Genomic DNA, 24,844 nt, shown 5'->3' on the forward strand with positions numbered 1-24,844 from the left:
TCCACTGTCGGAACTAAATGGATTTTACTGTTTGTAGCATCCGGACTGTATCCGACTCTCTCTCTATCACACTCAAACGCACAAAAACACATATTATTAGTCTCTAGTAGTACTAGTATTTTATTTCAGCTAAGAGTTTTTTAATGTCTGCAATGTCATTAAATGTCTCATTTTTTTTATACCAATAAATTTTTTATTTCATTTTTACTCTTTTCGGTAAGTGGACCCCACATTCTACGAACTCATTTAACTCGCATTTTATTATAAAATCAATATATAAAAGTAGTATGATCCACCTTCCACTAATTTTTTTCTCCATTTTCTTTTATAAAGTCAAATAATTTCTTATATCTCGCATCGGTCAAAATTGGGACATTTATCGACAGACGTAGGAAGTATAAAAAATATAAGGTTGGAGGTGGTCACCATCTTGCCTCCCTCTATTTAACCGCCAAACCCAACCCTACAAAAATCCCCTTCCAACTGCAATCAAATCTCTCTCTCTCTCTCTCACATCAAAATAAGCACAGTATGGTTCCATCTCCCGCTCCTCTGCGGACGAAGAAAACCAAGGCCGTGGGAGTTCCGGTGATTGATTTCAGCCAGGAAAGATCCAAACTCACCGAACTAATCTTGCGAGCTTGCCAAGACTTGGGATTTTTTCAGGTCGAAAACCATGGAATATCCGAAGAGATCATCTCAAGAGTCGACAGCGAGGGCAGGGATTTTTTCGCAAAAACTGCATGCGAGAAGCAACGGGCCGGGTCACCCTCGCCTTTCGGCTACGGCTGTAAGAACATCGGCTTCAACGGCGATAAAGGAGAGCTCGAATATCTCCTGCTCGAGGCCAATCCTGTGTCCATTTCCCGCAGATCCAATACAATCTCCTCCCGTCCTAACGCCTTCAGGTAAATAATTCTTCTGTTTTACCGGAGTACTATTAAGAAGTACTCCTAGTAGGAGTAGTACGTAAGTATTTTATAAATATACATCCTTTTTTTTTATTGCAATTCTATGAGTTAAAACTAGGTTCGTGTAATAATAGTATGTTGTTGTTACTACTTGTTAAGAAAATCATCACTGAGTTGCTTGCATGCACAAGAACATACTACTCCTATTAATTTATTTACAGTATATAAACTTTAATATATTGAGTAATGTGTAACAACCCTGCTTGTGATTAAAATATAAGTAAATTTTCTTTTTCTTTTTAAAAACTTTGAAAATCAAAGAACAATTTTTCGTACCTATAGTAAAAGCAAAATAGATTAGTTTCTACTTTCTAGAATCCCTTTAGGAAGACGGGAAATTTGGTGTCTTATTTCCTATGACCTATTGGATTTCAATGACGATAATTAATTCGTTGCGTTCAAACACGATGTTGTGACAACGACCACCCTGAAAATCAAGAAACAAGGATTTCCTTAGAATAGTCAGATGTTGGCATAAAGTGGAGTAGGATTTAAGATTTAGGCCGGTACGTAAAAAAAACTTGAAAGAAAACGACTTGTATGGAGAAATTTATAGTATTTGTATAGTTGGCCTCATAATGCATCACATCACATCAACCCAAAAAGTAAGGAATAATTTGCATCTACAAACAATAGACATATATTGGCTTTGCAATCGAATTGACTAGCAATTATATATTATGGTCCCACTTAATTAATTGTGTAAGATAGCATTACTAATAATTAAGTTGTATGGCAGCAGCATTTTGTGATTGAGCGAGCAAAAGGCATCACTTTTGCAGAGTCGTCAAACATCCACTCATGATATATAATTAAATGGAATGGATTCTAAAAGCCACAAACATGCATACTACTACTATAATATAAAGTCAACACATAAATCATATTTGCAGTAAAAAAAATCAAAATAATTATTAAATGGTTAAAATTATTGTTATTGCAGCGGCGCTGTGAATGATTACATAGAAGCAGTGAAAAAGATGTCATCTGAAATTCTAGAAATGGTGGCTGAAGGTCTGTGGGCCCAGGATAAATCTATTTTCAGTAAGCTTATTGAAGATGGAAGCAGCGATTCTTGCTTCAGGATCAATCACTATCCTTCGGTAGACCCGTTTGATGACACGTCTAAGAATCGGATCGGGTTTGGTGAGCATTCGGACCCTCAGATCCTCACCGTCTTGAGATCCAACAACGTAGCCGGCCTCCAAATCTTGTCCGGGGACGGCTTGTGGATTCCCGTCCCGCCCGATTCAGACAAATTATGCATTTTTGTAGGAGACGCATTTCAGGTTGGTTTTCATGAAATTTCAATATAATTACTAAATGATCAATTTATTTATCGTTCATATCAAAACAGGCTTTAACCAACGGAAGATTTACTAGTGTGAGACACAGAGCAGTGGCAAACTCAACGAAACCGAGGATGTCAATGATGTATTTTGCGGCTCCACCCCTTAGCGCGAGTATTTCTCCGATACCTGAACTCGTGTCCATCCAAAACCCGAGTCTCTATAGAGCATTCACATGGGGAGAGTTCAAAAGCACCGCATATTCTTTGAGATTAGCGGATAATCGCCTCCATCTCTTTACAAAATAACGCTCAATCACTAAGTATTTTTTCTATACTACAAATTTTTATTTTCATTGTATTATATATACTCCCTAATCCCTATACAGGTTAGTTATTATAGGTAGCTGGGTTGATGGCCAAAGTTTTGATTCAATTAGTGAGTGAGAATTCAAGTGCTTGTCATCCAAAATAAATAAACTTAAATTCCTCTTTCTATAATGTACTACTTACTAACTTGTTCCATGATTTAAGGAATTTAACTATAACTGTCATCCCTTTTTATTCAGTTCATTGATACTATGTCCCACAGTAATTATCACTTTTTTCCATTCCAGTCCGTCCCACAATAATTGTTACTTTATTTTTTACCATAAATGATAAGTAGGTCTCACATTCCACTAACTCACTTCACTCACATTTTATTATAAAACCAATATAAAAATGTGGGTCTCACATTCCACTGACTTTTCCAACCAATTTTTCTTTACATTTCTTATAACCGGTGCCCACAATAAAAGTGACAATTATTAGTATAAGATTACTCCATATGGACCTAGGTCAACCTCTCTCATATAGTACTCCTAGGAGTAGTAACAAAATATATTTGTGCCCATGGGCTATGGTGCAATTATTAGAGGCAAGAAATTCCTGTACGGTTATTCACATCTAATAATTAAGATTTATTAAAATTCGATTCAAATTTATAAATTTATGATTATAATCTATAATTTCAGCATGTATATATAGGTTTTCTTAAAGCCTTCATATTTGTTTTCTAATTGCTTGTAGAAATTAATTTAATATAATAATTTTTTTAATTTAATATAATAAATTTTAGGGATTAATAATTTAGACACAACTCCATATCTGGGGAAAAGTGTGACTTCACTTAATTAAAAGATTAATTCTAAATCAGGTGTGACAGTGGTGGGTCTTTATGTCTGTCTATATATATACACGTATAACTATACATGATTCAACGTTTACCATTGTTTATTGGAGGGAAATATTGGGCCATAAGTTTAGCCAAATTAACGAAGACATATTATGCATGGATTAGTGGTTAGGCATAAAAGTTGTCAACATGACAGCTACTGCGCGCATCATGCATGGAGTAATATAGTATACCTCCGTTCTACTATAAGTGAAGTGTTTTTATTCGGCCGTTATTTTTTAAAAATAAAATAAATAGTTTGAGTCAAGAAAAAATAAAGTAAGTAAAAGAATAATGTAGATACGATTATCTTCTATGTTATTCTTTTTCTTACTTTCTCTCCACTTTTAAATACTCCCTCCGTCCCACTTAAGATGACACGTTTTCCTTTTTAGTTTGTCCCAACTAAGATGACACATTTCCTTTTTTGGAAACTTTCTCTCTCCAATTAATACACTCAACCACTTTTTCTCACCCTAATTAAAATATTCATCTTTCTTTATCTCTCTACTTTAATACTTACACTCATCTTTTTTCTCTCCAATTAAACACTTTAACCAATAACTCCTAAAACCTCGTGCCGGCTAAGCAATGTGTCATCTTAGCCGGGACGGAGGGAGTACTATTTATTAATTATCATCTTTGCAAAGCAGTGGTAAAAAAAACGTCTCACTTAAAATGGGACATAGGGAGTAATTACTTTGTCATATGGACCCTTTTTTAAGAGGTCGACATGATTGTTCAACTACGATGATTAACATGATATATATAGAGGTAATTATTGCATTCAAAGTTAAAACCTATCAAACTACTTGGTGCGTCTAAATGACAACTTCACTTCATTTCATATTAAATATCTGCCAACTTCTGTTTAATTTCAGTTGTAATTATAAATATGTGTCAATTCTTAATTATATTACCTAGAACCCACATAATCTCTGCCATGTGCTTTGTTCCTATGATGCTGATTGCAATTGTAGACCACACCCCGAAAAGTCTAAAATAATTATGATTATTGGTGATGAATATAACAAGATATTATTTCTAGTTGTTTGTGAAGCAAATAATTCACATTTTATAGGCGTAATATACCTTGAGGGCGGTCTCTTAATTCACATTTTATAGGCGTAATATACCTTGAGGGCGGTCTCTTAAATTTTATTTGCCATGTAATACATATGTGTCAAGATGTGATATATTTGATTATGATGTCTTTGTCATACAACTAAGATATCAATATTATGCATATATAATTGATAAATGTGTTTAAATACCTGCAATATATCATCGATCGTTAAGTAAAAATGTAACAAAATTACATTTTAAATTTCAATTTTAAAAATATCTTTTTAATTTATCTTACTATTTACTTTAACAACTTCAAATTTTGTAAGTGAAGCATTAAGGGATACATGTTGTTCGAGATGGTGCGATTATCAAACGATGTAATTCAACACCACACTCAAAGCCGGAAAAGAAGAATTAACAATTGCGATGATATTCATAACACACAATTTTATTACTTAGATCAGGACGGAAATGACAAATGATGCAACCAAGAGGAAGACATTGTAGTTGGAACATAACAATAACATTGTCAGTATATCTGACCCCACAAGTTTCATTTCCTATATATATATATACTAATAAATGATAAAGCTCTGACCATTGATCAAGGTGAAATACTCTAGCAAATATAGTGAATGATAAATAAAAACATTTGAAACACATGTTTTTAATCTCAATAACATTAAGTGCCAATAAATACGCAAATAAATTAAAATATCAAATGAAAAAAAAATAATTGAAATAACAACAAATTGAAAAATTATAAACCAAAAGTATGATACTCCATGCGTCCTGTACTATTTAATAATAATCCCTTCGCTCTCATTTTTAATTTGAAAATTAATGCATCCACGATAGCAGACGTCCCGACGGACGTCGGCTCGTCTGTCGGTGACGTCCACGATTGCGACGGACATCCCAATTTTCGATTTTTTTTAAAACTCTATATATACGGCTCGTTGTACTTCATTTCATTTGGGATGTTTTATTTAGTGAACTATGTATTTTTTTAAATTTAAATATGCATGTTTTTTTTGAAATAAAATGGTTGCATTTTCTCCATACTCGTGTCGAAATTTTAATTCCATAATTATTAATTTGTGAATTTTTATTATTGTGCTTGTCCACCAGGATGTCCTAGGGGATGTCCGATATTGTGCAGTGGGACGTCCTAGTGATGTGGCAGTGCAATGAGATGTCCTTATGACGTGACATGAGGTGTTTTTGGGATGTCATTGGGCTTGTCCGGCGAGATGTCCGTCCCTATTGTGGATGCTCTCAACCATCGGCTGGTTCATAATTGAACGGACCAAATTTTCCGTCTCATGATGGTCAAAGTGTTCGGTATATACACTATTGGCATGTTTGATAAGGGTGATAGCTGATCGGTCTAATTTTTAAATAACTACATTATATTTATCGTCATACATAGACTAAATGAACTTTTAAGTTCAAAAAAATTAATTTTCTTCACCGAACTAATATGAATGAATGAATATGGGTCGAACCACAAGACAGCTTTCCTAACGTTCATCATACATTAATTAGAGAAATAAAAATAAATGCTAGTTGTCTTGAACAAATCATACCCACAACGAAGAAAAGTGATGACAGCTATTTACAGTATTGGCCAATGATTGTCGCTATAGGGCCTCATGACTTTAAATTGTTAGTTGGCCAATGATTAGCAACATTAATTTATTATAGTAATAATATGATACGGTTACTCCCAGATTATCTACAACTACAACTACCAAATGCTCATAGATTCTCTACAAGTACATTACAATTACTCCCAGATTATCTACAACTACAACTACCGGTTACAAAAAACTGGAGAGGCATATTTAATGTCAAATACAACCTCATGTTAAAATAACTTTCAAAGCATAATTATTACTGTACCAATAAATTGAAACACAAGAAAAACTCATACCCAATCAATACCCACTATAAATTGTTTACTAGCCTTGGCTATCAATATTATAAATATAATAATTTTTATGGCTATAAACTAAAAATATATATACACTGATACACCCCAATAAACACCCCCTATAAATTGTTTGGTAGCCTTGGCTATCAATATTATAAATAGAATTTTTATGGCTATAAACTAAAAATATACACCTATGGCCTGTTTGTTGGTTAAGAAAAGAGATTTATAGGAAAATTGGACTTAATTGGCCTTTTGTATTCAACCAGAAGATAAAGGGTTTATATATAGTTTCAAAAATTTCATTGAGTCTCGTTTCATCTCCAAATATATTCATGCAAATACTCCTAGTAATTTGGTAGCTATACCAAATCTTGAAGTTTTAGCCCATTTGAAAACAGATTACCAATTTCAGCAATTTGCTTTGAAACTAATTTCCAAGATTTCATTTCAATCAACAACAATATAATCAACCAAAAAAAAAAAAAATCTACACTCAAGCCCATGAGCATTTAACTTTGAGCTTAATTAAGTCTATAATTTTGAGAAACTGCCTTAACTTTGAATAATTAATATAATCCCATTCCGAGTTGGAAAATAGTGAAACCAATACCCCAAGTAAGCTACACATGTATATTTAATATACTACTAGTAGACTGTAATTTCATCAAAGCATAATTCGAAGCCGTTAAAGAGATATGCATATTAATTTAATTAGTACTGCACTCCATTGTGAAAAATTACTCAGAGACCATATATATGCAAATAAAACATGTTATAATTCATCAAGATGTTGTCAATAGAATCATGAAGTTTGGGAAGAAAAAAGTCAAATGAGATAGGCAGAAGGATTTATAAGCCAAGAGTCGCCATCAATATAGTAAGTGCCAATAAATGGCATGGCTTCGTCGTCTGTGAGCACTCTCGCCCACGCTACTCGACCCGTCACGTTTGCTCCTTCTCCGGTACATTTGTATTCACCATAATACACTTTCCTATATGGAGTAAAAGTTTAAGTTAGTAAAACATATTCACCATAGTACTTAGGGCACGGAAGAATATGAATAAATAAAACATTGTAAAAAGTCACATTTTAGGTTAGTTTATGTGGATAGATGAATTATGCGCGCACTATATCCTAATTAAAATAGCATACTAACTGAGTAGTGTAGTCAGTAGTGTAGCTATATGACGACTTACTGGTGGCGAGATGTGTTGCCCCAATCGCTCCATCCTTGGGGAAGAACGATTTTATCCAAAAATGTGTAAGAAAACACGACTCTCGAATAATCTCCCCACGCTCTTCCTAAATAGATCGATCCGGTCCCTGTTACCGTACAATTCTTGAACGAAAACCCGCTCGCCATTGATGAATCCGACCGCTTTTGAGCTGTGACCGACGCCACCTTCTTCGTCACCGAGTTCAGATAGCAATTCTGACAAAAAAATAGTATAACCTCATTTTTTTGTTGATTAATATGGAAAGGTAGGTAGTCCAAATTACCTCATAGAGTGATGTGCCGTAGCCGAAGATGAAGTCGACGGAGCCTTGAATGAAGCAGTTGCTGAAGTAGTGAAGGCCTTTGTGATCGTAGAGGGTGTCTTGACTACCGTAGAAGCTGCAGTTGTAGAACGCCGCCTTTGTCCCTGATATCCGCAGCGCCGCCGCCTGCTCGCCTCTCCTCCCCACCATGTGCGTCGCGCTGTTCTGATTTCATAACTGCTAATCAATACAGCTCCAAATATACTAGTATAGATCTAGGAATGAATAATGATTTTGAAAAATATGATGATCACCTCAAACTTGACGTTGATTGCAATAAAATAATCAGCATCAACGGCAACAGTAGCAGTTTGAAATGTCCGCACCGTTGATGCGGTGTCGTTTCCCGTGATCGTCGGAGGGTCGCTCGCATTTCCCACCAAAGTTACGAAACGCATCGTTTTAGGGATGCTCACCTTTTCCCTATAAACACCGGAATTTATGCGTATAACCACCCTACGAGTATTGTGAAGGGGAATGTTGCTGACTGCCTCATTGATGCTCATGAAATCGCCGCTCCCATCCTGGCTCACGGTTACTTGTGTTCTATTCGACTCCGCCAGCCGCAGCTTCCAGTCGGAGGAAAGTGTGTTCGGACATGAGAGGAAGATGGAGAAGAGATTAACGGTGAATAGGACATGAAATCTACGAGGCATGATTGTTTGTGGGATGAATCAAATTGCATGAACAAATAGTGGACAAAATGGCACTACAAATACTAGTGATACCGACACTTTTCACACTAATATAATGCCCCGTCGATTTTAGTACTTATTTGGTGGATTTATGATTTGATGGGATATATTCAGCTAATATTATTAATCTAATTTTAACTCTTTTTTTTGTTTTTTAGCATCAGTTTAACTCGTCTTCAATGGTACGTAGTCGCAAGAAGAGGCCAGTCATTTTAGTGAAAGGGGGGACTTGTGGTGGACATGGCAGTGAGAGGTCCCCAAAATTGTCCCCATTTGAATAGATTAGCCATTAGCAATAGCATATAAGGTTGAAGACAACTGAGATAGCAACAATTAATGAGTGCACCATATAATATACATATATAGCTGTGATCCATCACTCAACATCTTCTAGTGGTGGCTACATTCAAACCACATCTAAAGTCAACTTCTCATTTCTTGCATATGCTTCTAATATCCTTTTAATTTCTTATTTCTCTTCTTATTCATATCTACGCAGTATAGTATATATATACATGAGAACTCATTACATATATTATATATATGCATACATATTACATACCTTCTCTGCTGCATGAAGTGTTTTTGTTAGTAAATTTGATTTTACAAGAAGCCTTAACTAGTACTGTAGTACATATATATTTTCAATTCTAGCTTCTACTTATTTTAGGAGCCTTAAAGTAAATTATATGCATATTGTTGAATACATGCATATACCGGTTAGTTATGAATGATGCGAGAATAGGAGAAGATGAAACACGAGTAGAAACAGAAAAAACGATTTCCCAATTTCTGCCGTCCCTTAAATTTCAAAGCATAAGTATACTGTATATATAGCTCACAATACTTGAATTGGTTAGATACATGCCCAATAATACATCATCTATTTGATAATACACCATTACCGAACTAAGCAGGGAGGGGCTATCAAATTCAAGGCCATAATACAATACTACTACTGCCCAAAATCGAGCATGTAATCATGAAACCCGCAGTCACTATTACTATTACATAAATTATTCGTGACTGCAATTTGATCACATGAAATGCTATTCGACCAATAATCCATTCCAACACTTTCAGCACTGTAATTCATCATCACCCCGCTAACACTTGCAAGTTTATTATTATTATTATTATTATTATTATTATTATTATTATTATTATTATTATTATTGGCATGAATCCTTTCAGACAATTTTGGAAGCCATATGTCACGAACGAACTCCCTCAACTCCATGCTATTTGTGTCGTATTTCAGCTGCTTTGCAGGCTTTAAAACTTGACTTCTCCAGTAGTTCTTGATTTCATTATCAGTTCGACCGGGCAACAACTTAGCTATTTTCGACCACCTGCGATATCTTAATTAATTAAAGCGATTACAAAGGAGTACTATGTAATCTTAGACGCACCGATTTCCATAGAGGGACTGGAGCTTTATAATGCAAAGCTGCTCCTCAACTGTAATATTCCCTCGTCGAACATTTGGTTGCAAGTAGTTTTTCCATCTCAATCTGCAACTCTTGCCATTCCGCCTCAACCCTTTATTAATTATAAAAACCATGATAATATATATGATCGTCTCTCATTCACTTAAATCACAGGGGAAAATCAACAAAAGAATATATATGCAAAAAATAAACATGCAAGTTTCAGCATGCATGTGTGTACCTAGTATAAAAATAAATGTACTAGTAACATTTATCCAAATTAATATTCTACTTGATTGCATTAATTACATCATTTGAGTTTGTAGTTGCACGAATCGTACCTGAGTCTCGAGCAACAACATTCCAACGGCCTTGGCCATGAACTGCGATGTAGTTGATGAGTATGGAATCTTCATGCGAAGACCATGTACCCTTTTTGACGCTTAATATATCTTCTTTATTATTCATACCTGAGTTGCCATTTCTAGCTTCCAAGGTATCGCCCATCTATGTAAACAAAGATGATTTTGATCGAGGTTGCACGGATGTCTCGTCTCATCATGCACCTAGTATGCGTGCCATTTATACTAGTACTCCTACTAAATATTTGGATTTTGTATGATTAAAAATAGAAATGTCGCCATACTATGAAACAAATCGTATCAATACAAGTGAGGAATATTAATTTCTCCATTCAACATATATCACTTCATTTCTGGGGAATAATTTGACTTCTTTAGCTTTTGGTGGCTAACCCACTTATCGATCCATTTAACATAATTAATTCATTAAAATGGGATAGTTTGTTGACTAATATTCGATCACTGCATATATTATTTTTTAATCTACGGTTCTAACTGGATACTCAATACTTAATTATGTAAGAAATAATCATAAACTCCCAGTACGGAACAAGCAGGAATTTGGTCAAGAATACGCCGTGCACAAGTATATAATTATAAATATAACTAGTTTCAAATAATATACTAGTATTATATAATTTGCTTTGAAAAGTATTAGTATGATTTTTTATCGGTCGATCTTTCGATGAAAGGGTGCAAGTCAAAAAAGATTTCAGAGCCTACATCACATATAGTGATGTATTGTCATCCAAAGAGGAATAAGAACAAGTTTTATTGCATTAATATATATGCTTTTTCAACCTTCGGTAAAAAAGCTAGGTAATTTGCTTTTCATGGGATTTAAGAATCAAATTGATCAACTTAGGCTTTACACATAAAGTTCCAGGCATGAAATTTTGCTGGTGCAGTTTATTTATCCGGCCTAGTTTGCAGATCTTGATTATTGGATGCTTATTCAGAAAAAAAGGTGAAAATTATGAATTTGATATTAATACTTTTAACTTTTTTTTCTAGCTTGTGGTTCTTCTATATATATCAATTTTTATGGCGTAAAAATGTTTCCGTGGAAATATTTACCGCATGGGGAGTGGTTGATGTGACGAACACAGTAAGAGCCAATGAGGGACAAGTTATTTTTCTTATTTATATTGTCCATTTTTCGTATTTGGTGTGGAAAATCCTCTACCATTACAATAAGAGCCAATGAAATATTATAAAAATTTCTAATCTCAAAATTTCAAACTCATATATATAGTTCCACTAAAACAAATTTCTTGCATGTCTTAGAGAAATTCCATTTTTTTTAACTGAGTGGGGAGGTGGGCGGCATCATATAAACTACGGAGTAATTATAAGTGAATTGGTAATTACAGTATGAAACAATTTTTAACTGTAGCAGGGGATCGGAAAGGATTAACACAAGTTTTTCAACGGCTTTTTGTTATTCTTTCAAAAGTAAAAGATTTTTTTATTATACTTTGTGTTTTATTAATGTTGTTCACCCCAATCACTAGTCTATATTTCTCTTTTTGACTTATCTTTATCTCGTTTAAAGTCACTGATCTGTAAATATGTAATGAACCAAGGCTGATTCTATGCATTGTACCACTCATTTTTCTAATTACTCTAACTTCTTAATTTTTAAAATAACAATAATCATACGAATTAGAATGTTTCTAGATATGGCTATTTTTTATTTACGGATCTCATAAACGATATATGATCAAGCACGACCTACACTACATGCAAGCACATTAGTCAAGATGAACCCAAACACTCTCTATAAATTTAGAGGTTTAATGTGGTGCCTATATTATTATTGATATATATATGTTATAATATTTGGTGAGCTTTTACTGCAAAGATTGATTAAGTTATATTTGATGTTTGAAATATGTGTTTGATTCATCAAATATAACTTCATGAATCTTTGCAGTAGAAAGAGCTAAAATACAGGCATTAAAATTTAAAGTCAATCTACATATTAAGGTTCTATTCTTAATGTGATGTACATTTGCGGTTTCTACTATATACTTGGCTAGTTTATGTTACTTTTGTATTTTTTAAACACTTTTTCGAACAAAATATTGCCAAATGCGTAAGGGGCATTTTTGTACACTCACTCTCCAACTGCAGCCGCTCGCCTTTTGCCGACATTTGATTTTCCAGGATTTGAAATGATATAAGGGACCTGTGATTTAACTTTTGTTTGGATATGCAAAACCATATTTGTACATTTTTATTTGATATTTCCGGTATATAGTATATATTTTGTGTATAATGTGTATAAATTCTTCAAATTTAATTTTGATATCAAATAATATTAAATATTAAGTACTTCATTTTATTAAACATTGAATTTTAAATTTTTCAATATCAATTACAATTACAATTACAATTACAATTCCATGTATCAAATCATACTAGACTTAAAGAAAAGAAAAAGAAATACGCACCACCATAAAAATAGTCATCGTTCTTTTGGAGAGATCTCTAAACCCCGGTCCATCGTCGCTGCTCCTCTTCAATGTAAGAATTACTTCTCTTCTCTCTATATCCTGTTTATAGCTGAATTATAGCGATTTGTGTTGGTCCTATGAATATGATATGCAGAATCCGGTATGATTTGTGCCAGATTTCATTTTTGAACTTTAAAAAATTGGATTCATTATATTTTTGTAATTTCATCGTCGATCTCATGAGCTGGTGGTTTGAATTCCTTGTTGTGCTTAATTGTCCTCAATTTTCTTGATCCGGTCGCGAACGTGGTAGATCTCGTGTTTTAATTTGCTCCAGATGTAGGATTCGATAGTTTCTGCTTGTATTTTGGAGAATATTAGTGTAGTCTTATTGTCCTGATGATTCCATTTTATTTTGCCTGATCAGCAGATTCAGTTCTGGTGATCTTGTAGCCTGGGTAAGAATGGCTAGAGTGAAGTTAACATGAGTTAATACAATTTCGTTGGTTTTGTCTTATAAGATCACATCATTTATTTCAGATGATAATGAATATGCTTGTTTTCTTCTTTTCTTTTATCCTAGCTTTGTAGGTTGGGTATTTGGCAGCTAAAAGATGGGGCTGTCTTTCACAAAGCTTTTCAGCCGGCTCTTTGCCAAGAAAGAGATGCGTATACTCATGGTAGGTCTCGATGCCGCTGGTAAAACAACCATTCTCTACAAACTTAAGCTTGGAGAAATTGTCACCACAATTCCTACTATAGGTAAGTTTCATCCTTTTCGTTTTGCACATTTTTGTGTCTGCGAAAATGGTACTAAATGTTGGTAACAAATGAGAATCATTTTAACCTTTTTGATCTTTAATATCTGCAGTGGATGCATCTTCTCACTGGATGAATGCTATGCCTATTTTTTTAATTCTGTTATGAGCGAAAATTCATCCATTTCTTGTTCAAAGCTTTTATGTGCTTGTTCACCATTCTTATTTTTTCACAGAGAATTCAATGGAGTATCACTAAAACCCTAGTATATGTGCGCGTGTGCGATGTGCATTCCTTTTTAAAATGTCCCAGTCCATGATTTTACAAGATTAAGTGTATATTCAACTTTGCCCTGCAGGAATATTGAACTATACCTTAAAACTAATCCATTTAAAATTTCCTGACTCTTAATCTCATGAGAATAAGTACTGTTGTTCAGGGTTCAATGTGGAGACTGTGGAATATAAGAACATTAGCTTCACTGTTTGGGATGTTGGTGGTCAGGACAAGGTATGCATTTCACTGCTTTGCTCTTTTTCCTGAGTATTTACATGATCCAATGTTACTAGGTTTTTTTCCTGCATCAGACATGGATTCATTATGAATTACTATAATTTAAGAAAATCCGTGGGTTAAAAAAGTCTCTTGATTGTTAATGTGTCAATTGCTATGTCCTTTCTTTACCTAAAGCATTAGAAAGGTCTTGCTCTTGTTCTGATGGAAATGTTTATGCCCCTGTGGTGTGCATCTAAGTGTCAAATATTTAAGTAGAATGCATATAACTGGGGCTAATATCCGCATGTGCAGGATCTGAACAGTTAAAGAAGCCTAAATTAAGTGCTAAAGTCAATAATTGCTAGTATATTATTGCAAGCATCTCCACTCCATACACCCCTCTCCCCTGAAATTTATGCACTCATGTTAACTTGACCACCTTCAAGTTTGATCTTTTTTTACCAGAATTTGATATACTCTGTTATGTAGATCCGTCCATTGTGGAGGCATTATTTCCAGAACACCCAGGGCCTTATCTTTGTTGTTGACAGCAACGATCGTGATCGTGTAGTTGAAGCAAGGGACGAATTGCACAGGATGCTGAATGAGGTAAATCAATATTCTTTTGACTGTTTCAGATGAGCAAATAGAAAACTGTGCCACAACAGAGCGAAACTTTTTGTTTCTTTTCAGGACGAGTTGAGGGATGCTGTCCTGCTTGTTTTTGCCAACAAGCAGGATCTTCCAAATGCAATGAATGCTGCAGAAATAACTGACAAGTTGGGCCTTCATTCCCTCCGTCAACGCCATTGGTATAGTCTCTTTTGAGTACCTTCCCCTCCAAGTTAGGCATCTTTTAATCTTATGCACTCCGTACGTGCAGGTACATCCAGAGCACATGTGCAACTTCTGGTGAAGGTCTCTACGAGGGATTGGACTGGTTGTCCAACAACATTGCCAACAAGGTAAGAGTTGCAACTCTAGCAAAAACCAATTGAATCTAGTCTCTGTACCACCCGATTACATACTCATATTCTCACTGCAACTTTTTCAGAGTTAAGCTCTTCAGCTCAAGATGACCTTACACTGTGGCCTGTGGGAGCTTTCATTCTTCATCACTCGGGTCGTAGCATTTTATGCTGACTGCCACGGTTCCAGTTGACCACTTCACCATCTTTTGTCTTTCACTGTAGTTAAAAACAATTTTTATAGTTCTTGTCAGCCGTGTGGCTCTTTGTATTGCTGTTATGTGATATGCTAGAATCAAGTTCTATGACAAAAACTGCCTACCAATATCGATTTTCACTTTTGATGTGCCTAACTGCCTATCATGTTAATAAAATTTCATTCTCATGAGATTGCTGGATCTATTTCGCTGAGAATTCTGTAACGTTATGAGCACCATTTTTGAACTTGTTCTACCTACTTTAAAGTTTAATCCATGTTTGCATTATTTGCTTCGTTTACTTATATGGAGTACTTATTTGTGTTTGTAGCTTCCTAATTTTTGTTCAACTATTCGGGAACTTTAATCTTGGAATCTGATCATAAATCTAAGGTTCCAATTTTAAACTTCATATATATGATTTAAATAACTATTAATTTTTTATTTTTATTTTTATTTTTATTAAAGCTCTACGAGTTAAAGCATCATAATATAATGAAATGTGAATTTTAATAATATGCCATCTTCCATATAAGAGTGAAATAATTTTTTATTGTATTATTTAAATTTTAATTGTGAATAAATACGGAAGCTAAAAGTTTACTACTAATAAAATATTAATAAGGCTAATTTTAGGCCCAAAAATGGTGTAAATGGAAGCGAGAAGAAATGACATAAACTGCAACTTCTTTGTATCCAAGTAAGACAATTTTCGGCCTAATCATATGCATGGGCTTATAATATAAAGCCTGCCTTCAACGCGATATTGACGTCCAAACCATCAATAATTGTAGTGGCAATTTAGTTATTTGAATTCATCTCATATAGTACATTTTTTAAACGAGTGTATATCACATATCACATAAATATTACTCCATATATTAGGAGTATATGCCAACGTGACCACTACGTTGCATTTAGTCTAATATAGATGAGTCTCCTACGGCTACACTACACATGATAATAACATGAACCTCGACTACTTATTTTAATGAGATCGGAAGAAGATGTATTAGTGAACTAAAGTAGCACCTAAAATGTGGATATCTATATTCTTAAATTTGGATTCAAAGCAATTGAATTGAGGTATGAATGATGCCAAAAAAACAGAGCATAGTTTTGTTTTGGTTTGGAGTATGGACACTAAAATAGTCTAGGAAGAAAAGTAGAGCGGATTCTTAGAATATGCGCACAACTTGGGTGCTACTGACAGAGTTGTGGTCAAACCATTAGTAAGTAAATCGATCCATCCGTGATCCGTTGCTCCAGTTCAATTCGCAGATGTCTTCCCTCCGGCGACTCCTACTCCTGGTCGTGGTGGTCGTCGGCGCCGTGGCGGAGCGGCCGACGGTGTACGAAGCAATCGAATCGTACGGACTTCCGCAAGGCCTGCTGCCGGAGGGGGTGTCGAACTACAAGCTGGACGTCTCCACCGGCAAATTCTCCGTTTACTTGGACAATACGTGCAGCTTCACCATCCAGGGATACAACCTCAAATACAAGACCACCATTACCGGCACGATCTCGAACAATAAGATTATGAATCTCACCGGAATCCAGGTTAAAATTCTGTTTCTGTGGTTGAATATCGTCGAGGTCACCAAGGACGGTGCCAATCTGGAGCTCTCCGTCGGGATCGCGTCCGCCAGTTTTCCTGCCAACGATTTCGAGGAGAGCCCGCGCTGCGGCTGCGGATTTAAATGCCCCGATTCGAATAAACCTTTTGCGTCTCTTTGATGCAGGTCAGATTGTTTTCGATTTAAATCTGTGTTTCATCACAATTCGTAATTGGCATCTCACTTCAATTCATCATATTAGAACATCCAAACTATATATATTCATATAAAAAATGTTTACGGATTTGTATGCGAATGTTCATATTGGGCCATGGAGTATAGTAGTACTCCATAAGGAAATTGAGCCCAAATAATTGCGCGTGACTCATCAGATTTATGTAGTAGGATTAGTTGTTACTATTCTCTTTTCCCAAAATTAGTAGAAACTCAATTTACAAAAACTCAATAAAATCAAATCGACGATCTGGAATATTCGAATTAGCAGAATGCAATCGAAAGTCAGCGTTGTTCTCTCCTTCCTCCTCTTCCTCTTCCTCTTTGACGCTGCCGCCGGCGTTCCAACAGCGTACGAAGCAATCCAAGCCTACGGTTTCCCAATCGGTATACTCCCAATAGGGGTAACACACTATGATCTGGACGAGACCACCGGCAAATTCAACGCCTATATGAACGCTTCTTGCAGTTTCTCTTTGGAAGGGTCGTATCAGCTCAAGTACAGCTCTGTGATCAGCGGTTACATACGTCAAAATAAGTTGACTGATTTATCTGGTGTTAAAGTCAAAGTGCTGTTTATCTGGTTGAGTATTGTGGAGGTCACCAGAAACGCCGACAACCTCCAATTTTCCGTTGGAATTGCATCTGCTGATTTTGGGATTCATAATTTCTTTATATGCCCGCAATGTGGCTGTGGATTGGATTGCAATGCTTTGGATGGGGAAAACCTTCCTCTTGTTTCTTCGATTTAAACCGAGGTGTGTCTATGTATTGGATGAATTCTTCAATTTGTTCTTTCTTTGTTTGTTTAACTGAATAGCATCAATTTCACTTTGCCTATGAGTTAGGGATATTCAGTAATGTTCCTATATGAAATGGTTCTGTATTATATAGTAGGTGACCAAATTAGTGGGTGGTTTGGTTTGTTCTGGATAGAACATAGAGGTAGAAAAAATGATTTCAAAGGTGGTGTAAATATTGATTTCAAAGCTGTGGAGAGCTAAACCTTAGGCTTTTCTGCCAAGCACAGTTTTGCCGAATTCACTAGGTGTTGTAAAGACTAAAGATGCTCAGTGGGGTTAACCCTTTGCACCACTATTCCGCTAAGATATAGTGAACAATCTTTACTTACATTAGTCTTACTCTCCAAGGGAGCTTCAAAGAGTTGTAGACGAACAAGAGAACGAGCAAAAGGTTGTATTCTAGGCTTTTTGTATGCTTAGGAATGGGGCAGTAATGCCAGTTGAGTGAATTGCAAGAGTGCCATTGTGGTTTGTGTATGAGACGGGAATTTGGGAAAGCCCTTGGTAAAGGCAAACTGGCCTTGCTCAGGTGATAATTTCTTCCAAATTAATAATTAAAACGAGATATAAAAACAGGACAGTTCAGTTCATGGTTTTCTTAGAAAAGTAAGGACAATTGGAAGATTTAACAAATTTCACAGCCTCCACAGTTTTTATGACTTTCATACTTCAACCTTTGTTACCCTCACTTTTAGACAGTTTTAAGTTTTGCATGTGGACTATTTGACAAGTTATGAGCCACTATTACCCAGTTGTGGTGATGCTTTATATATCAAATAGCTGTCCAAACCGAGAGGCAGACAATCCTGTGGTTATGGAAAAAATGAACTATTTGAATATATATTGGATAATTGGTCCTATACCTGTTAGTATTTTGCTACCTCAGTTTATCAATTACTATTATCTTCTGTCCGGCTATATTACGGATCATAATCATGGTTACCTGAACTCCTGAACTGTCTCGTTTTACTATTTATGTTTGTAAAGATTGTTTACTTCGGTGAGCAAAAGAATAGGTTACGTTGTCATTTCTGTTTCGTATCAGAACCTGTCATTGCATTAACCCAGACTTTTACCACTCTTTTGAGTGTTACATCTCAGAACTCTAATGAACTTTAAATCTCCTCTAGGTCACTCTGATTGAGATGGTGATAAATGTTTAAACTCCGTTGTAGTATGAGTTTTTGTTTTAGTATTTCAGAAGAGAGCAATTATTATCTCCTCTTTCTTCTACAGTACTATATTTTTAAGCATTGAAGTTGTCTGAGCTTGATTTTTCAGCACAATCATCATCCTTTTCGGCTACGTAATTTGGTTTCTAATCCTGCATCTTCTGTGATGATTATGATAGCACATGTTTCAGGATTAGCTTTGATTTCTGATATGCTGATACTATATGTAAGTATTAATAGAAATTTATTCCCAACTTTCTTCTCAGGTTTCTATTGGAAAAATATCCTCTGATTCGACGTTGGCATCTCCGTCATGTTTCGGTCCTGTATTTCATTTTGTTTACTAAGTAAATGAAATATGAGATTGGAGCATATAAGTGGATCAAAAATTTAATGCGTTGCCTCTCCGGACACTTTATTTAATGTGATGGTGTTTGGATCAGTCCAATGAAAAATCAGGATTTCTCTTCATTTTATTGCAAAATCATACAAACTCTCACATGGTATGTATCATTTTTATTATTTGCGTGTACCGAACAATTGTAACATTGTGTATTTGATTTCCTCTTTACGTCTATAAAATTGAATTGATGTGTTATAACTGTGATACGCTGACTACTAGCCCAAAATTGCTTTTTATTTCATTTAGTGTTGTGATTTGATTGCAGCAGCAAGTCCCTTTATGAATCAACTTCAAATTTCATGCAACAACTGACTTGTAGGAGTGTTTTTCAACAAGCTTTTGTTTGATTTATGCGGAACAATACTCCAAAAGTTCAAACAAAAATCTACTAGTAGGAGTATACTATTATATTAATAACATTAGCAACAAAAATACTGTGAGCATATATATACATAAAAGCAGAGTAGTAATAATACCAGGAAACGGCAAAAAAAATCTGGTCATATTATATGCATTGTTGATCTATGATCCGTGTCCAGTAACGGGCCGAATGAGATCACATTTTGAAAGGCCGTTTCCACGGCGGGTGCGGTTCACTTAGCGTTGTTCTTGCTCTTCCTCATCATCTCCCTCAGCTCCACTGGGTCAAGCTCCTTGACACTGCATTCAGGCCTGTAGTACCCGGTCACCGGGTCGGGCACCCATGCGCTCTCCCCGACCTTCACCGGTCCTTTCTTCACCACCACGTTCGGAGCCCCGACAACCCGCCCCTGCGACGCAGCAGAGTATCCCCTCCTGTACGTATCAATTTAATTATGGTGTTTATTTATTTATTTATATTTTTAAACTCTGGTAACGAACCTGGTAACAACGGCGGAGATTTGGTTGGCGATGAAGGAAGAGACAGTTTTTATGTTGGAGAAAGAACGAGCCATTTTTTTATTTTTTATTTTTTTCTTTGAATTTCCACAATGGGATTGGATTGTTTAATAAGGGAACCTCTGGTGTGGTTTGTAGAAGGTTTGGAGGCGCCCAAGGGTTGAGAATGGAAGAAGAAGCTGCCATATATATAGAGAGAAGGGGATTAAAGTATAAGGAAAATCCAAAAATGGAGAGTTGTAGTCGGAAATCCACTGGATTTCAAGCATACGCAATTTGGTGGTCAACGTTTACTACGTTTATTGAGGTGTATATTGTTTTGTTTTGTTCCACAAATTCTTTTCTGTTTTATTAATTTAATTAGTTAGTACTCCTAATATTGTATTTTGGGATAACAGTTATTTAAATCAAGAGTTTTGGTTAAATTATGTCAGGCACGTAAAATATGGAAGTGCAATATTAGATCAGAGGTGGATAATTGAGAAATTTTGAATAGTATTATTATTCTATTTTCAAATCATATAAAGCTAAACAGAATTTAATTTTTAAAATAGTAATTAGGCCTTACATTGCCTGTGCAAAATATCCGGGCTTCTACCTGTCAAGTTTGGGCTATAAACTTAGCCCAACAGTATTTGGATAATATTGTGGTGGACACAAAGCCCACTAAAATAGGCCCGAATTACACGAACCTCATTTCAATATTCAAATCTCAGTCTAATCGTAGCCGCGGTGAAATTCTCGATTACCGGAGAAGAAATAGCGAGCCAGTGTCCATGGAAGAGGCACTACCAGCCCCCGCCCCTGCCCCTGCTCCTGCTCCTGCCCCCGCTGGCTCGGAAACTGCTTCGAATCAGACGATTTACATTAATAATCTCAACGAGAAAATTAAGCTCGACGGTATTTTTTCTGATGGCTGTGCTGAGAATTTGGCATTTTGAGGAGTTTATTGTGTTGTTTGGTGGACTCATCATCGGTTATGCTTAATCTTATGTTGATAGAATTGAAGAAATCGCTGCACGCGGTGTTTTCGCAGTTCGGGAAAATACTGGAGGTATTGGCCTTCAAAACCCTAAAGCATAAGGGCCAAGCATGGGTCGTTTTTGAAGAGGTCTCTTCCGCCTCCAATGCGCTTCGTCAAATGCAGGGATTTCCGTTCTACGACAAGCCAATGGTATGAAATTTCTTAATTTCTGAATTTCTTTCTATCATTTTTGATGCTGTAATTTCATTTCATTCTGGTGTCCTACATTATTTGCAGTATGAGGTTTAACTTACGAGAATTTGGTTTCTAGATTGTGCTATCATGACTTTGTTCATGCATTATTTGCAGTATGAAGTTTAACTTACGAAAATCTGGTGTTGGAATTCGGATGCTGTTTTACTTCTGTATCGTTAGTATTCTCGGATTTTGTTATTTAGGACCTTGAGGTCTGAGTATGGGTGTAGATGTGTAAAGGTCCATCCTGTGAGCGAAGATGCAAAAACACTACAACAAGTTTTGTGTTTATAATTGAAGTCCCACATCAGTAAGCGACTAGTTTAACGGTTTCTAGATGATAGATAAGTTGGTATCTGGGACAGTTGAAGCAACTATGTTGAACTATAGAATCACTTCTTTGGTACTAAGAAAGAGGTTTATGACTTTTGGAAGTGAAAGTTGTCAATATATTGAATCTCTATGTTGGTTTTATTTTTTTTATATAGCAATCCGTTATTAATTGCTCTTCCTGTTTGCAATGTCAGCAAAGCATGAATTAATGTTTCCACCCATCCCCTTGTGTGTGTATGAGGTTTATTTATATTTGCTCACATTCTACTGGAGGGCTGGACCTCCTCATGAGGTGTAAAAACTCTAGCAGACACTGAAAGTAACGATTCCAAAATTAGGGTCATGGAACATTCACCTTACCACTCATTATTTACTCGTTAGTGTGTGGTTGTAAAAACATTTAACGTTGTTAACTACTGCAGTCCTCGAGTTCGAGTTGAAATTATTTACCTTTTGCTTATCTCAGCGGATACAATATGCCAAGTCAAAGTCTGATCTCATAGCCAAGGCAGATGGTACTTTTGTACCTCGAGAGAAAAGAAAGAAGCATGATGACAGAGGTATGTAATCTTTTTAGGTTGCATATGACATATAAGGAGGGAACATGAGCTTCTTTTGAAGAATGGCTATTTTGAAATAAGTGTCTGATCACGCCTTCTGTTATAATATGTTTTGATTGAGTAAATTGTTCATTTCCTTCTTTGCTTCATGGCATGATTTTCTTTTTCGCATGACTACTCTGAGGTTAACTTTCAACAGATTATGATCTGCGCATATTAATGACAAGTTTATTGGTTTTGATTTATAGAGGCTTTCTCTTGTACTTGATACACTATGTGAGTGAGATGAGCCAACCACTCCAAACTATGAACCCTCTTTTTCTTACTCTAATGACTCTTTGTACTAGCAAAATTACATTGATGACAGATTAGAATTGATAGAAGTGAATCCAGATCATTAATATTTGCCACTGTAACTGGATAATCTCCAGGAGACATATCATGTATATATATGTATTTGAATGAACCCTATCATGTATATATGTATTTGACTGAAGCAAAATAATTATAATGAAATGTGTATATGGCTGAACACTCTCAAATTTATATGGAACACTTGTTTTTGTATTAGGTATTACGTAATCATAATTACTAGACTCATTACTCTTCTCTGGTCTTTGTATGCTTCGATTATAGGAAGAAAGAAGAAGGATCAGCATGATGCGAACCAAGCAGCCGCGGGCCTAAATTCCGCATATGCTGGTGCTTATGGTGCAGCCCCTCCTGTAAGTGCTCTGTCAAGAGCTACTCATTATTTATATCTAAGATTTCTATCACTATTTATGTCTATTGAAGTTCACATGGGAAAATAATTTCCTCTGCAATCTTTGCCATGGGTGCTCAAACTAACTAAATTTTATTTGTGTGCACCACTTTCTCTCTGTTGAGGTGTTTTTGCCCTTCTCTTCTGGAAAATGTTGTTTCTGCGTTCCCATCATCTTTCCCTATTTGTTTGTTGTGAAGAAGCTCCTAAATCATTCTTCTTTATGTGGTGCAGTTATCCCAGATCCCATATATGGGTGCTAGAGCTGCTCCAGAGGGTCCTGCCCCTCCAAATAACATATTGTTCATTCAAAATCTACCGCACCAAACAACTTCAATGATGCTGCAAATGCTCTTCAGTCAGTGCCCCGGATTTAAGGAAGTTAGGATGGTTGAAGCTAAGCCTGGAATTGCTTTCATAGAATATGAAAATGAGATGCAGTCAACAGTTGCAATGCAGGGGCTTCAGGGATTTAAGATAAGTGAGGACCATCCTATGTTGGTCACCTATGCAAAGAAATAGATCAAGTCGTTGAGGATTAGTTGTTTTTTTCACTCAGATTAAGCCAAGCCCAGGTCCTAGCTGTACGGTGTATTCGTAGTGTAATTACTTGGTAGATTAATACTTTTAGTTTTCTATTTCTGTCTCATACTTGGTGTTTGCTCTCTATGTAGCTTCTTGCAGAGGATTAACCTATTACTATTGTGCACAGTTTGATTAACGTTATGTTGTAGTAATACCATTATAAGGACTGAAATTACTGCGCAAAATATAACTGCGATGTAAGGAAGCCGTTATGATAGATTACAATGTTTGATGCAAACACATCAAACATTGTAATCTATCATCTTCGTCTCAAATTTCTGCATTCCTTGAAAATGGATTCAAGAATGAGCAATGATAGCTCAGAAACGGCGGAGGCAGAGCAGAATGTGCTCTCCGCTCTCCCATCTCCCCTAAGCAAATCATTGCCCGAATCCCCTCTCTTTTCAACCTCTCCCTCACTCACAACCTGCTCTGCCCGGAAGAATTTGCAAGCGCGTGGGTCGGAGGTGATCAAGGATGAGGGCGTGGAGGATTGTTGTATGTTAAAATTTTCTCTCCCCAGCAGTTGCATTCTTTCAATTGAGAAATGGAAAGCCGGCTGTACTTCTTCACATTCGTATCTATATCATGGACTTAAATTAGTATTTTGATGAATATGTTTGCCCAACCTGCGAATAATCTTTTTGTGGGTTATGTTTTTAGTCATTGCATTGTCTCTTGTAGAACGGTAAAACTTTTGCTGTTGAATAAATCTAAGCATGGGGCCAATGATAGCATATATGGTGCAAACTTCTATCGCCGCCCTGGCTAGCCATGGGCTGCCTTTCTCCTCGCTCCATGTTTGAACAGCTCAACAAAATCTGCTTCAAGATCTCTCCCTCTCATGGTAATGCCTGTGAGAGATGTTACAGGGGACGATGGTGTGGCACTGATCACGGCTTTCATTATAAGTTTCGTAGACATAATGTCAAACACATCATAGTATCCTC

At 35.9% G+C, this 24,844-nt stretch overlaps 7 protein-coding genes and 1 pseudogene across 7 annotated transcripts; 5 read left to right on the forward strand and 3 right to left on the reverse strand.

Moving 5' to 3' along the window:
* The first annotated feature begins 496 nt into the window (after positions 1–496).
* Positions 497–2,807, forward strand: GA2OX6 (gibberellin 2-oxidase 6). Its single transcript, XM_048081819.2, has 3 exons — positions 497–908; positions 1,915–2,260; positions 2,329–2,807. The coding sequence occupies exons 1-3, from the start codon at positions 532–534 to the stop codon at positions 2,566–2,568; spliced, it is 963 nt and encodes a 320-aa protein (XP_047937776.1). The 5' UTR covers positions 497–531; the 3' UTR covers positions 2,569–2,807.
* A 4,360-nt stretch (positions 2,808–7,167) lies between these two features.
* Positions 7,168–8,728, reverse strand: LOC125224318 (putative pectinesterase 53). Its single transcript, XM_048127702.2, has 4 exons — positions 8,277–8,728; positions 7,984–8,187; positions 7,680–7,915; positions 7,168–7,474 (listed from the first exon to the last, which is right to left on the reverse strand). The coding sequence occupies exons 1-4, from the start codon at positions 8,676–8,678 to the stop codon at positions 7,309–7,311; spliced, it is 1,008 nt and encodes a 335-aa protein (XP_047983659.1). The 5' UTR covers positions 8,679–8,728; the 3' UTR covers positions 7,168–7,308.
* Positions 8,729–9,672: 944 nt separating this feature from the next.
* On the reverse strand, positions 9,673–10,654 carry LOC125221522 (transcription factor MYB108 pseudogene; annotated as a pseudogene).
* Positions 10,655–12,911: 2,257 nt separating this feature from the next.
* Positions 12,912–15,578, forward strand: LOC125221776 (ADP-ribosylation factor 1). Its single transcript, XM_048124024.2, has 7 exons — positions 12,912–13,038; positions 13,552–13,730; positions 14,167–14,237; positions 14,712–14,831; positions 14,916–15,034; positions 15,106–15,187; positions 15,277–15,578. The coding sequence occupies exons 2-7, from the start codon at positions 13,583–13,585 to the stop codon at positions 15,280–15,282; spliced, it is 546 nt and encodes a 181-aa protein (XP_047979981.1). The 5' UTR covers positions 12,912–13,038; positions 13,552–13,582; the 3' UTR covers positions 15,283–15,578.
* Positions 15,579–16,494: 916 nt separating this feature from the next.
* On the forward strand, positions 16,495–19,759 carry LOC125221779 (uncharacterized protein At5g01610-like). The gene is made up of 2 exons (XM_089063163.1): positions 16,495–17,129; positions 19,419–19,759. Exon 1 carries the CDS (start codon positions 16,669–16,671, stop codon positions 17,122–17,124), a length of 456 nt encoding a protein of 151 aa, XP_088919289.1. The 5' UTR covers positions 16,495–16,668; the 3' UTR covers positions 17,125–17,129; positions 19,419–19,759.
* Positions 17,149–19,759, forward strand: LOC148933007 (uncharacterized protein At5g01610-like). The gene is made up of 2 exons (XM_089063162.1): positions 17,149–17,935; positions 19,419–19,759. Exon 1 carries the CDS (start codon positions 17,450–17,452, stop codon positions 17,927–17,929), a length of 480 nt encoding a protein of 159 aa, XP_088919288.1. The 5' UTR covers positions 17,149–17,449; the 3' UTR covers positions 17,930–17,935; positions 19,419–19,759.
* Positions 19,760–19,927: 168 nt separating this feature from the next.
* On the reverse strand, positions 19,928–20,606 carry LOC125221778 (protein SENESCENCE-ASSOCIATED GENE 21, mitochondrial-like). The gene is made up of 2 exons (XM_048124028.2): positions 20,417–20,606; positions 19,928–20,350 (listed from the first exon to the last, which is right to left on the reverse strand). Exons 1-2 carry the CDS (start codon positions 20,488–20,490, stop codon positions 20,149–20,151), a joined length of 276 nt encoding a protein of 91 aa, XP_047979985.1. The 5' UTR covers positions 20,491–20,606; the 3' UTR covers positions 19,928–20,148.
* Positions 20,607–21,157: 551 nt separating this feature from the next.
* On the forward strand, positions 21,158–24,030 carry U1A (spliceosomal protein U1A). The gene is made up of 5 exons (XM_048124023.2): positions 21,158–21,334; positions 21,436–21,608; positions 22,453–22,546; positions 23,183–23,271; positions 23,544–24,030. The coding sequence occupies exons 1-5, from the start codon at positions 21,211–21,213 to the stop codon at positions 23,829–23,831; spliced, it is 768 nt and encodes a 255-aa protein (XP_047979980.1). The 5' UTR covers positions 21,158–21,210; the 3' UTR covers positions 23,832–24,030.
* Positions 24,031–24,844: the final 814 nt, after the last annotated feature.

This window comes from Salvia hispanica, chromosome 1 (genome assembly GCF_029641045.1).
Source record: "Salvia hispanica isolate PSC_SH4W2 chromosome 1, Shi_PSC_v1, whole genome shotgun sequence".
Lineage (NCBI taxonomy): Eukaryota > Viridiplantae > Streptophyta > Magnoliopsida > Lamiales > Lamiaceae > Salvia > Salvia hispanica.

Bases quoted from the DNA above. Each gene is read 5' to 3' on its own strand.
- GA2OX6 (XM_048081819.2), top strand. From the start codon at position 532: ATGGTTCCATCTCCCGCTCCTCTGCGGACGAAGAAAACCAAGGCCGTG. The intron at 909-1,914 runs GTAAATAATTCT...TTGTTATTGCAG, and splicing joins TCCCGTCCTAACGCCTTCAG to CGGCGCTGTGAATGATTACA. The intron at 2,261-2,328 runs GTTGGTTTTCAT...ATATCAAAACAG, and splicing joins TTGTAGGAGACGCATTTCAG to GCTTTAACCAACGGAAGATT.
- LOC125224318 (XM_048127702.2), bottom strand. From the start codon at position 8,678: ATGCCTCGTAGATTTCATGTCCTATTCACCGTTAATCTCTTCTCCATC. The intron at 7,916-7,983 runs GTAATTTGGACT...TTTTTTTGTCAG, and splicing joins ACGGCACATCACTCTATGAG to AATTGCTATCTGAACTCGGT. The intron at 7,475-7,679 runs GTAAGTCGTCAT...TACTCCATATAG, and splicing joins GGCAACACATCTCGCCACCA to GAAAGTGTATTATGGTGAAT.
- LOC125221776 (XM_048124024.2), top strand. From the start codon at position 13,583: ATGGGGCTGTCTTTCACAAAGCTTTTCAGCCGGCTCTTTGCCAAGAAA. The intron at 14,832-14,915 runs GTAAATCAATAT...GTTTCTTTTCAG, and splicing joins TGCACAGGATGCTGAATGAG to GACGAGTTGAGGGATGCTGT. The intron at 15,035-15,105 runs GTATAGTCTCTT...CCGTACGTGCAG, and splicing joins TCCCTCCGTCAACGCCATTG to GTACATCCAGAGCACATGTG.
- LOC125221779 (XM_089063163.1), top strand. From the start codon at position 16,669: ATGTCTTCCCTCCGGCGACTCCTACTCCTGGTCGTGGTGGTCGTCGGC.
- LOC148933007 (XM_089063162.1), top strand. From the start codon at position 17,450: ATGCAATCGAAAGTCAGCGTTGTTCTCTCCTTCCTCCTCTTCCTCTTC.
- LOC125221778 (XM_048124028.2), bottom strand. From the start codon at position 20,490: ATGGCTCGTTCTTTCTCCAACATAAAAACTGTCTCTTCCTTCATCGCC. The intron at 20,351-20,416 runs GTTCGTTACCAG...TGATACGTACAG, and splicing joins ATCTCCGCCGTTGTTACCAG to GAGGGGATACTCTGCTGCGT.
- U1A (XM_048124023.2), top strand. From the start codon at position 21,211: ATGGAAGAGGCACTACCAGCCCCCGCCCCTGCCCCTGCTCCTGCTCCT. The intron at 21,335-21,435 runs GTATTTTTTCTG...TTATGTTGATAG, and splicing joins CGAGAAAATTAAGCTCGACG to AATTGAAGAAATCGCTGCAC. The intron at 22,547-23,182 runs GTATGTAATCTT...CTTCGATTATAG, and splicing joins AAAGAAGCATGATGACAGAG to GAAGAAAGAAGAAGGATCAG.